Raw genomic sequence first — 10,000 nt, forward strand, 5'->3', positions numbered from 1 at the left:
TTCACGAAACCAATTTCAGCCCTTCCTTCGACGTGTTCCTCTTTTTCCTCTTGATGCTGAACGCCACTGTTATCGTGGCCTGTTACTCGAGGATCTTTAGAGCCGTGAAAAAGCGACATCGTAGCGTCAATTTTTTGCTCGCAACACGCTCTTGTTCGAGACAACTGGAATTGATGAACAGACAAGAAACAAGACAGACAAACACAATATTCATCGTAATATGCCTATTTGCAGTTTGTTATCTACCGACGATTGTTATCGGTTTTGTTGTATTCACCCCTGTTCAAGTTCCCCGCTTTGCCCGAATGTTTTCGACATTTTCTGTGAGTTTCACTTCTGTCGTTAACCCTATTGTTTACTGGATGCGGACTAAGAGTTTTCGAGATGCGTTAAAAGGGCTTTTCGGGAGAAGGGCTGCTACGGTGCAACAATCCTCTCAACAAGGTGGAGCACAAAGGAACGTTTCAGTCGTGTAAGCAAAACTTTAAAGGGCGACAACCAAAAAGAGGAGTTTTGACAACATTACAACAAGTCATTATTTTCATTCTTTTCATTTCATTTCATTTCATTTCATTTTATTTCCTCCAGTTCGTACTAGTTACAACAGCAATAAGACTAACACAAGGAAAGAACGGGGAAGGGACAAACTATAGGTAAACTAATTATATGCCCTTTGGGTTAAGCTACATATTTTTAAAGATAAAAGAGGAAACTAACTACAAGAGAGGAAGACGTTAATCCTGACAAAATAGGACTGGACGACGATATATCTTTAACTTCTCTCCAAATATCGACACATCGCGGTCTCCGCTTCGAGTGCTGTTAATCGTACTGCGACGACCGAAGAATAGAATTGATGGAAAGAGTTTCGCTAAAGGTCGTTCATTATTGTATTGCCTTAAAAAGAGTTTGCCTTACCAAAACAACACATTTCTTTCCTTATCACTTGGTGAAAAATACTTTACTCGCACGAGTTATCGTAATTCGATATATTTTCATACTAAACTTTTCACAGATATGATAAGTACATTTAAAACTGTAAACTAAAAATGAGAACGTCAGTCGTCAAGTCACAGCAACCACGCAACTGGTTAATCTTTTACTTGCAATCTGAATCAGTTTTTGAGGTAATTTGAAACCTTTTATTTGAGGTTAATTTGACGTATTGAAGCACACAACGCATCGTGGTAAGCATAAAATCCACGCGCTAAAAACTCTCGCCGCGAAAATTTGCTTTTACCGAGTTTGCGTTCAATTTCCTTTCTTTTTCTTTGGGAATTTTCCAACTTTTCTTTTTCTGCTGATACTTTGTCTGTGATCAGCTTCCAAACTCTTTTCCTAATAGAAATCTAAAAAAAAAAACAATCAAACTATCTGCATAGCAAACTTCATGTATCTGAAAGTCATTGTAGTCGTTTGTTTCTCAGCGTGCATATTTGCTCGGGTGTCTATCGTACATCGAAACATAATAACAAAAATGCCCTGCTCAGATCACATACGCATCAAATACATTTCTTTGAATTCACGAAAGAAAAGACGACAAATCCTGCGGGACGGTCCCAAAATTTTGCGGAGGTGATTTTCTATTCCATTTTTTATCTTCTCGCTGTCCTTTGTCTATTATGCCAGATGAACTCTGAACTGATCGAAAATGTAACTTGGAATGTGGCCCTCAACAACCTAATAAAATAAAAAGAACTTGATCTGTCAAAAAATCCACCTCGGTCCCAAGCCTTTCGCATTTCATCCCTCGTCGCAGAAAAAGTGACCCTTGTTGCCTCTGGACACATGACTTCTCAAATTCTGGGAGTATTTTTTCCATGCAGTGGGATAAGCAAGAAATTTGAGAAAATTGCTATTGTGAAAACCAGGAGTCCATTAGTAGGCGCCTTCTCTTTCTACCTCTGAATTTGAGCTTTCTGATTCCCGTCTGTCCGCCATGTTTCAGCCAGAGCTAATTCACGCCAAATCGTATATGCGTAATCTACAGCACTGATTGGCTAACCGTAACCAAGGAAACGCTGTTTCCCGAGAAAATGTTTCTAAAAATAACTAGGTCTGTCAAAACGCCCGATCAAGAATTCAATTCGGAGGAAGGCTCCTACTGATGGGCTCCAGGGGCCCGTTTCTCAAAAGTCCCGAAACTTTACGGGCCATTTTCGGGTGTTCCCTTTGTAACTCAAGAACGGAGAGGACTTAAGTCGTCAAACTTCACAGCCATTCTTGTTTTTGTTACCTTGAAAACATGTTAAAAGATCGGCTCTCCAAAACAAGCGGTTGGCAGTTCCATAAATCGCTTTTCGGGCCCGAAAAGTTTTCGAGACTTTCGAGAAACGGCCCCCTAGGAAACCTACCAACATGATCACGCGACCAGCTGCAAAAAAGGTCGAGATTTCTTATGACCATCAGGCAGGACGACAAGACAAGAAAATCGCCTGCAATCGGTTCCTAGTTCACTCGAAGGTATCAAGTAGTAACTGAACACGCAAGAATATCGTCCTTAACAAAGACAACAAGTGAATGGATATTTTTACGCAGTAATCGCTTGATGATTTCAAACAAGGAAGCAGCGGCTTCAACAAATCAATGGACTAACAACTCCACGTGATCAAAACTCTTCAAATTCAGATTTTTTAAAAAGTTTTTGACTAATTTACTTTCTTTTTTTTTTTCTATACATACATTTTTATTTATCTACTTTTTTTATTTTATGGTTACAAACGTTGACTTATGAGTTTTAGTTTAATATATTTCTATTCTTACCGATTTTTTACCATTGTTATGCGCTGTTTCTTAAGAATTAAACTACTAGTAGCAGTAGCAGTAGCAGTAGCAGTAGCAGTAGCAGTAGCAGTAGCAGTAGCAGTAGTAGTAGTGGTAGTGGTAGTGGTAGTGGTAGTGGTAGTGGTAGTGGTAGTGGTAGTGGTAGTGGTAGTGGTAGTGGTAGTGGTAGTGGTAGTGGTAGTAAGGATTCAAATCCGTTCAAAAGTTTTTAAACACAAATGCATCATTCTCTAAACAAACTTCTTTCATGACCTAGCGGTTGGACTGGGACGAACATGCAAACGAGGCCCACGTAAAGAACTTATTTGCATCTGAGGATTTCCCAAGGTTATCTTCACTTCTAACCTGCTCGCACTTCACCCGTGATAAGCAAATGCGGCATATACTTGGGTAACTTAGTGAACAGAAGAGTTCTGTATTACCTTTGTGCACCATCAGATCTATTCCACCTACCTTTCTTGGCAGCTGGCTGTACATGATAAAGTCCTCCATGAAAACCAACAGATTCACAACTTCCGCTGGGATCTCGTTACTTCTGACACTGCAACAGAAAAACAAATAATACACCAGGTAAATCAGGCCTTAAACAACACATGGCCTCTCTTAACTTGAGCAGCTGAAGACAGAGGAGTTTGAGCGGTCGGAACCATGTCGAGTTGCAACTGATTACTATAATGGATTTTGTAGCGCGCATTTGTACTCCACAAAATTTGAAGAGGACTAGGAAATACTGCCCTATGACGCCAATGGCGCACTTCAAGATCTTACAATACAACAGCTGGTTAGATTCACAGGTACCAGGGATTAGGAAAAAACATTACCTCGTTAATAACTTTCGCCTCCCTACTGCAAACATTTAACAATTATTGTACGAGGTTGAGCAAAATATCGTGATTTGTCAGTGGCGAGCAGATCAATTATTTGCCGAAGCCGAAGGCTGAGGCAAATAATTTGATCTGCGAGACACTGACAAATCACGATATTTTGCGATAACCGAGTTCAATAATTGTTTTATCATTCGATCAACGAATTTGTTTTTTGTTTTTGTTTCCGGGAAGCCGTAACCGCGCGCTGCCTTGCAGAGTCGAGTAATGGCACCAATCAATTGGCTTCCTTCTCAGCATAATTATATTTGTAGACTTCAAATTGTACTTACAGTCAAACGTTCAATAACACTAGGCATCAACAAAGCAGAAGAATTTCACAGTTTTCAAGGCGTATCCCGACAAGTGAAGCTTTGGTGTAAAGCTCGCCGTTCTTTTTTCTGGCTTCAGCATAAAATCTCTTCATGACCAGTACATACGCATTCGCCAACTTGTCCTTCGCATCGACGACACGAGTGCCTCTTCGTCTCTTAGTGCAACTTTTGTTCCTTTCTTAGCATTCGCACTGTTCTTTCGATCAACTAAAGATGTCGAATCATTCTCTAACAGCTCGGGGAACCGATCGGCCATTTTCTCACAAGAGCGTGATTTCAATTGCGCATGAGCAGAATATTATTTGCAGCAAAACACTTATTTGTTGGCAGTTATTTGCAGGTTACGTGTGGGCTCTCGGCCAATGAAAAGAAAGGACAAAATACATCGAATGATAATTTATCTTGTTCGCAGACCATCTTCAGACCCAAGGGGTAGGTAGGGACGGGACGAAGAATTAACGAGCAAAATCGCGACTACAAAAAGTTTAGTCACAATTTTGATCTTGATTCATTTGTCTCGCCCTGACTGACTGTCCCGCTATCTACGAGGATGGTTGTTCGCAGACGAGACCTATAAAAATGCAGACTGAACGTAATGAAGCCAATAAATATTTCTAAAGCAAAACAGAAACAGCTATTAACAAGATCCAAAATTTTAGAACAGATATTTTTGCTTGCATTTACATCCATCCGCCAAAAAGAAGAATGGAATACCAGTGGATTTCCTAAAGTCGCAGAAGCCACTTAACTTTCTTCCTTTAATTGAAAATTTTTGGAACCGAGGAACGACATAAATTGATGAAAAATTACATTTTGAACGGTTAAGTGTAGTCCTGAAAAGAAGTGTTGTTTGTGCATGGAGTCATCTTTCGAGTACAGTATTCCACTCGTGTTGTCGAAGCGTCAGTCAAAAACAACATTTCTTCTCAGGGCCACACTTCCCGGACAATCGAGGCATACTCACTTAGTGGCGGATGTTTCAATTAAAGACCTAACATACTGGCCACAGTAGGCCAGGAAATGTTCAGTGTATTCGGAATGGAACTGCTTCAGGACTGTTATCATGCCAACTACAAAAGGTGCACTGTCAATTTGATCCGTTGGACGTCTGGCCACCATTGTTCCTATTGTTACAATAAAGGCAAAGAACGATGAAAGGGCTGTAGAATACTAGAACATCATGCATTGAAATCAGTGGAGTGAAGAAAATGTATATGAATAATGATGCAGTTTACTTGCCTTCATTTCTATTACTACTCTTACCGCCTTCTTTTGTTATGCATAGCAATGCTGTAGCCTGCGAGCCCAGCAAGATGTATGTATGTATGTATGTGATCCATGCGCGCGACAAAGCCGCGGATAAGCCGCGACTGAAAATACCGCGTCACCATTATTTTTGCGGCTCCATCGCGAAAAATAAAACTATCGCTATAGTTGTTTGAGACGCAGCAACTGCAGTATCTTTTAGTGCACAACAAACTTTCACTAGTATAATTCGATATGCGCCCAGCGAAATATATGAACCAGTTGTTTGATGACACATTTTCGAAATGTTATTTACTAACCAACATTCTTTACATAGACAAGCTTTGACAGTTGAGCAACAACACAGAGAAAGTTCAGCAGAGCAAAGAAGTTGTACTTCTTTGTAGTAATATAAATCTGCAATAGAGAAACAATTTTGATGCATGAGAGAGAACAACATAAAAACGGAGTTCCTTCTAAAACAACCGTGTGGATTCTTTAACTTCCTATACTGTTTTTAATATTGAACAGGAGCGCACAACCGTATGTAATGCATAAGCATATGTTATGATCCGGGTCACCGGTGGCTCAGTTGGTTGAGCACCGTGCTGTCACGCGGGAGGTCGTGAGTTCAATTCCGGCCGGACCAACATTCTGGGTCTTTAAATAACTGAGTAGAAAGTGCTGCCTTTGTAACTACATCTGCAAATGGTTAGACTTCAAGGTCTTCTCGGATAAAGACGATAAGCCGGAGGTCCCGTCTCACAGCCCTTGTTCATTAACTCTGTGGGATGTTAAAGATGCCACACACTATTCGAAAAGAGTAGGGGACAGTGTTCCCGGTGTTGTGGTCTGACCTTTCCAGCATGTGGTCGGCTTGGCAGGATTAGCTTGAAGGGGTACTGTGTGAATGAGACCACAATTGTGTATAACAGCCAGAAGCCATGCTACTAAGCCAAGTGCTAGAGCTTTACTCAAACTCAAACTCAAACTCAAACAAAGAAGTAACGAGGTTGTTTTCAGTTATATCAGTATGGGCTTCGACACAAACCAATGAGCTTCATTGGAATCCTCTCTGCCTTCCTTCAGAAAACAAAGTTATTAAGGTGGTTGTGTCACAGCATTTTGGGGGTATTTTGGAGAAATCTCTACTTAATGAATGAATCACGAGGTTTGAACTCGAAAATGTTAATATGGAATTTCTTTGTCGAAAAGATTCTTTCTACATCACAAACAAGGTGATTCTGAGGAAAAAACAACAGTTATACAAGCGAGTTGATGAAAACTTGAAAAACGTTGGGCACTGTTTTCAAGATTACCCAAATGAAGTCGGTTTCCATCTTGGACATGTCTTTGCAATGCATGCAGTTTTTTAGCATTGTAGTATTACTTTCGGTTGCTCTATAGTTTGAAGTGGTTATTGCCACGTTCCATTCCAATAGCCCACTTTCGATATATCAAAATTCAGTCCTAAACAAAAGACATTATCTCGAGGCTCTAGGGAATAAACTCAAATCAAATCAAATCCTTATATTTATTGCCCAGAGCCAGGACTGAATTTTCATATATTGAAATTGGTCTATTTATTGGTATTTTTTGCATGTCACGGCACTCCCTAAAATAGCGTGACATGGCCACTTGAATGAAAGCGATCTCCATTTTTTTAGCCCAAATATCCTGCCAAAAATATTTTTCTTTCTTCAGAATTTGGATTACAAACACTGTAATGAAAACGTAAGCTAATTGTTATGGGCTCCCGCCACTGAAAATTAGTTGCATTTATTTGAAAAGATCACAAAGTCAATCTAATTTCAGATGTCTCGTTGAAAAGAAGAAGTCCCTCCATTCTTTTAGACCCATATTGTTGGTCAAGCCATGAACGTTTAAACCATTGAAAAAAAACAGGTCGACATGAAAAAGGCATCACGTGCACGAGAACAGCGAATCCAAGAAGACTAAGGTAACAGTAAAATAACACTCTTGACAAAACCTTGGTAAGCGGGTTGTGAATTCCACCCCATTCAAGATATGACGTGAGTTCAAACATCAAAGGATTCTCTTCCTTTGGGTATGGCCGAGTGGGATCCTGGTAATGAGCCTCGACATCACGCAAAAGGGCACTGAAATCAAGTGGAAATAATTTAGATTTTGAAGTTAGCTGATGAGACATGACTTGAAAGAAGAGAAAAAAGGTTGAAAATGAGCTTTTGCCAACCCTTTAGACTGGAAAACAGCGCAATAGTACACAATTCCTGCGGAAAAGTCAATCTTCTCTTGCTTAAGCTTGCACTATGTGTCAGTAGTTCACGCGAATTTTTACCTTGAGGTCTGCGCCTCCCAATGTATCACACTCAAAAACGCGACCGCAAAAACGCAACAACCGCAAGGTCATACAAAGTCGCACCCTTAGTTGGAGAAATAGTCGAAGAACATCGGGCATAAGTCACCCATAATGTAATTTCGTAAACGCGCTAGCCACGTTGTTCAAAGAGTAAAGCAAAGGGAAGCTCAGATCTGCGACAAAAGTGTCGAGACACTTTCGCATTTCATTCGTACTTAATTCTATAATTGCTAACTTAACAATTCATTATAGCACCCCTTTCCCACCCCCACTCTTTTATTTCAGCACCCCTTCGGGGCCCCCACACCTCCCAATAAATGTTAGTTGTTGGTTGTGTCCGAGAAGTTTCAGCTATACAACATTGCTCGGCGGTGGAGGCGGGTTTTGTTGATGAAGAGGGAATTTCTTGTGGTACGAAAGAAAGAGTGTGTTTTCTAACCGAAAACGTGAAGTGTCCAGACCCGTATCACTTAATGCCCAAACAAAAGATTTTGCACGCCTAACCTCATTCTGTGTGAGGCTAGACGTGCACAGACGATGCAAAGACAAAGCCTTTATTCCCCACGGACTCCAGAGTGATAAAGGTGAATTGGAGAAACAATCGAATCAGATGGGAAAGAAAATAGGGCAGAGAAATATGTGTTAGGAAGTAAAGCGCTCTCACTTGTTGAATGAGTCCAGAGCATTGTGGAGAACGACCGAGTCAAACTTGCATGAGCAGTTGAGCTCATTCGCAATCTGTCGCCTGATAAGCTGCATCTGGCCCACCTGAAATAAAAACAATGGAATTTGAATCAACAAAGCCTAAAAAAACTTTCAAAAACAAACCAATAACATCCCAGTGGACCCAAAAACGTCTTCGTTGCAAGGTTCGTTGGGGGAAGTGGGTGATTATAGTTACTCATTTACTACAGTAAATTAGGAACTATAATTTGACTGGTTCTCTAGTGGAGCTGTCTTTGCTAAAATTATAGGCCTACATTGTACGTTCATTGTAGTCTCTGTTGTTACTAAAACTGTTTTCTGAAAAGATACTAAGATAGTAAGGTAGCGTACCCTCATGATAACATCACAGTACTGAGTCCACAGTCGAGCCAACTTCTGCGTGACTGGAGGGTAGACTCTGTAAGGTGAGGCTGAATAGAATGACATGCAATAAGAGTTACCGTTAGCGTTCGTGTTAGGGTCAGGGTTTTGGTAACTGTCTATAATTCCGAGATGAGTAGAGTTAAGGAGACACTTCATTTCGAGACACAGGTGATGTTAAAGTAGTGCGGGGTAAAAGAGCACTTTGTCAAGCTAATCAAATTGGCGTGCATCTAACTTCCTGCAATGGTGGACAACCATCGTTCCATGACACTCCACCAACTTACTCTTTGTCATATATGGCAAACAAATTCAATCCTTTTCAAGAAATGGTGTAAAAATTTGGAATAATTTACCTCGTGAAATTCTCCATCCATCCAAAAACAATTTTAAAATTAAAATCCATAATATCCTACTCCAAAGACTTTCAGAAGAAAATGACTTTATTGATTTATCTTTCTTGCTAAAAAAAATATCTTAATACTTTGGCTTTTCATATTTGCACCATGTATTGATTTGATTTTATATTATATTTACGTAGTTGACTGTATACTTTGTACACTAGTTATTTGTATACTTTTTCGTTCTATAATGTATTGTTTGTAAAACGTAACTGAATACCGTAGCTTTCTCTACTTGTTCTCTCTCTTATACACGTGTAACCACTCCTCGACTAGCTTTGCTAACTCCGAGTAGTGCAAATTGAACATGTATCATATAATGATATTATATTCTACAATAAACAAACAATATGGAGGCTGCCACAAAGAGGCGCTTCACATTTAGTTCGATTTCGTTACGCCATCATCTGGTGATGATTTATATAATAAAAAAAGAAAAATAGAAATGTCTTAAAAACTGTATTGCCGACTATACGCTAATTGCCTGACAACGGGTGAAGTATTAACTTACACAAGTAGAAAGCTCTATCCATTGAGTAGTTATTGCGACCCTATTCATAGAGCACCCGATCGGTCTTAAGGAGTAAGAGTATCACTTACCAACAAGACTTTTGAATGGTATAAGAACTTTTGATAGCCCTGTCAAGGTGTCTGTTACCAATTTCTCCCGTAAAGCTCCTACTAGCAGGGCTTGAAATTTCTACAACAAAAAGCAGAAAAATATGAGGCTCAGTCTACTCTTTCTCGAGGACTATTAACTTCTCGAAAAAAAAAATTAATAGTAATGATAATTACAGTAGATTTGGCTCCGAACACGAGATTAACTCCCGAATTAACTAGTTTCCAAATTAACTTTTCATGCTTAAAGCCACTTGTTAACCAGTCGAGCTTATCACACCCGTTGTTTTTTTTATTCCTATAAGGACTTCGTAATCGTCCTCTGGG

General features: G+C 39.8%; 2 protein-coding genes across 2 annotated transcripts in view; one reads left to right on the forward strand and one right to left on the reverse strand.

Annotated features, from left to right (window-relative positions):
- LOC138045900 (melatonin receptor type 1A-like) overlaps positions 1-530 on the forward strand; it is a 1,061-nt gene extending 531 nt beyond the window's left edge. Inside the window, exon 1 of the mRNA XM_068892534.1 lies at positions 1-530. This exon is cut by the window's left edge and continues 531 nt beyond it. Within this exon, the coding sequence (XP_068748635.1) occupies positions 1-476 (476 nt within the window). The 3' untranslated portion in view covers positions 477-530.
- A 17-nt stretch (positions 531-547) lies between these two features.
- LOC138045898 (WASH complex subunit 5-like) overlaps positions 548-10,000 on the reverse strand; it is a 47,366-nt gene continuing 37,913 nt past the window's right edge. Inside the window, exons 25-32 of the mRNA XM_068892531.1 lie at positions 9,656-9,755; positions 8,625-8,704; positions 8,233-8,336; positions 7,218-7,347; positions 5,548-5,644; positions 4,947-5,106; positions 3,238-3,325; positions 548-1,680 (exon numbers count right to left, since the gene is read on the reverse strand). Of these exons, the coding sequence (XP_068748632.1) occupies positions 1,621-1,680; positions 3,238-3,325; positions 4,947-5,106; positions 5,548-5,644; positions 7,218-7,347; positions 8,233-8,336; positions 8,625-8,704; positions 9,656-9,755 (819 nt within the window). The 3' untranslated portion in view covers positions 548-1,620. The remainder of the gene's footprint in view (positions 1,681-3,237; positions 3,326-4,946; positions 5,107-5,547; positions 5,645-7,217; positions 7,348-8,232; positions 8,337-8,624; positions 8,705-9,655; positions 9,756-10,000) is intronic.

The sequence above is a fragment of the Montipora capricornis genome, chromosome 4 (assembly GCF_036669925.1).
Source record: "Montipora capricornis isolate CH-2021 chromosome 4, ASM3666992v2, whole genome shotgun sequence".
Taxonomy (NCBI): Eukaryota; Metazoa; Cnidaria; class Anthozoa; order Scleractinia; family Acroporidae; genus Montipora; species Montipora capricornis.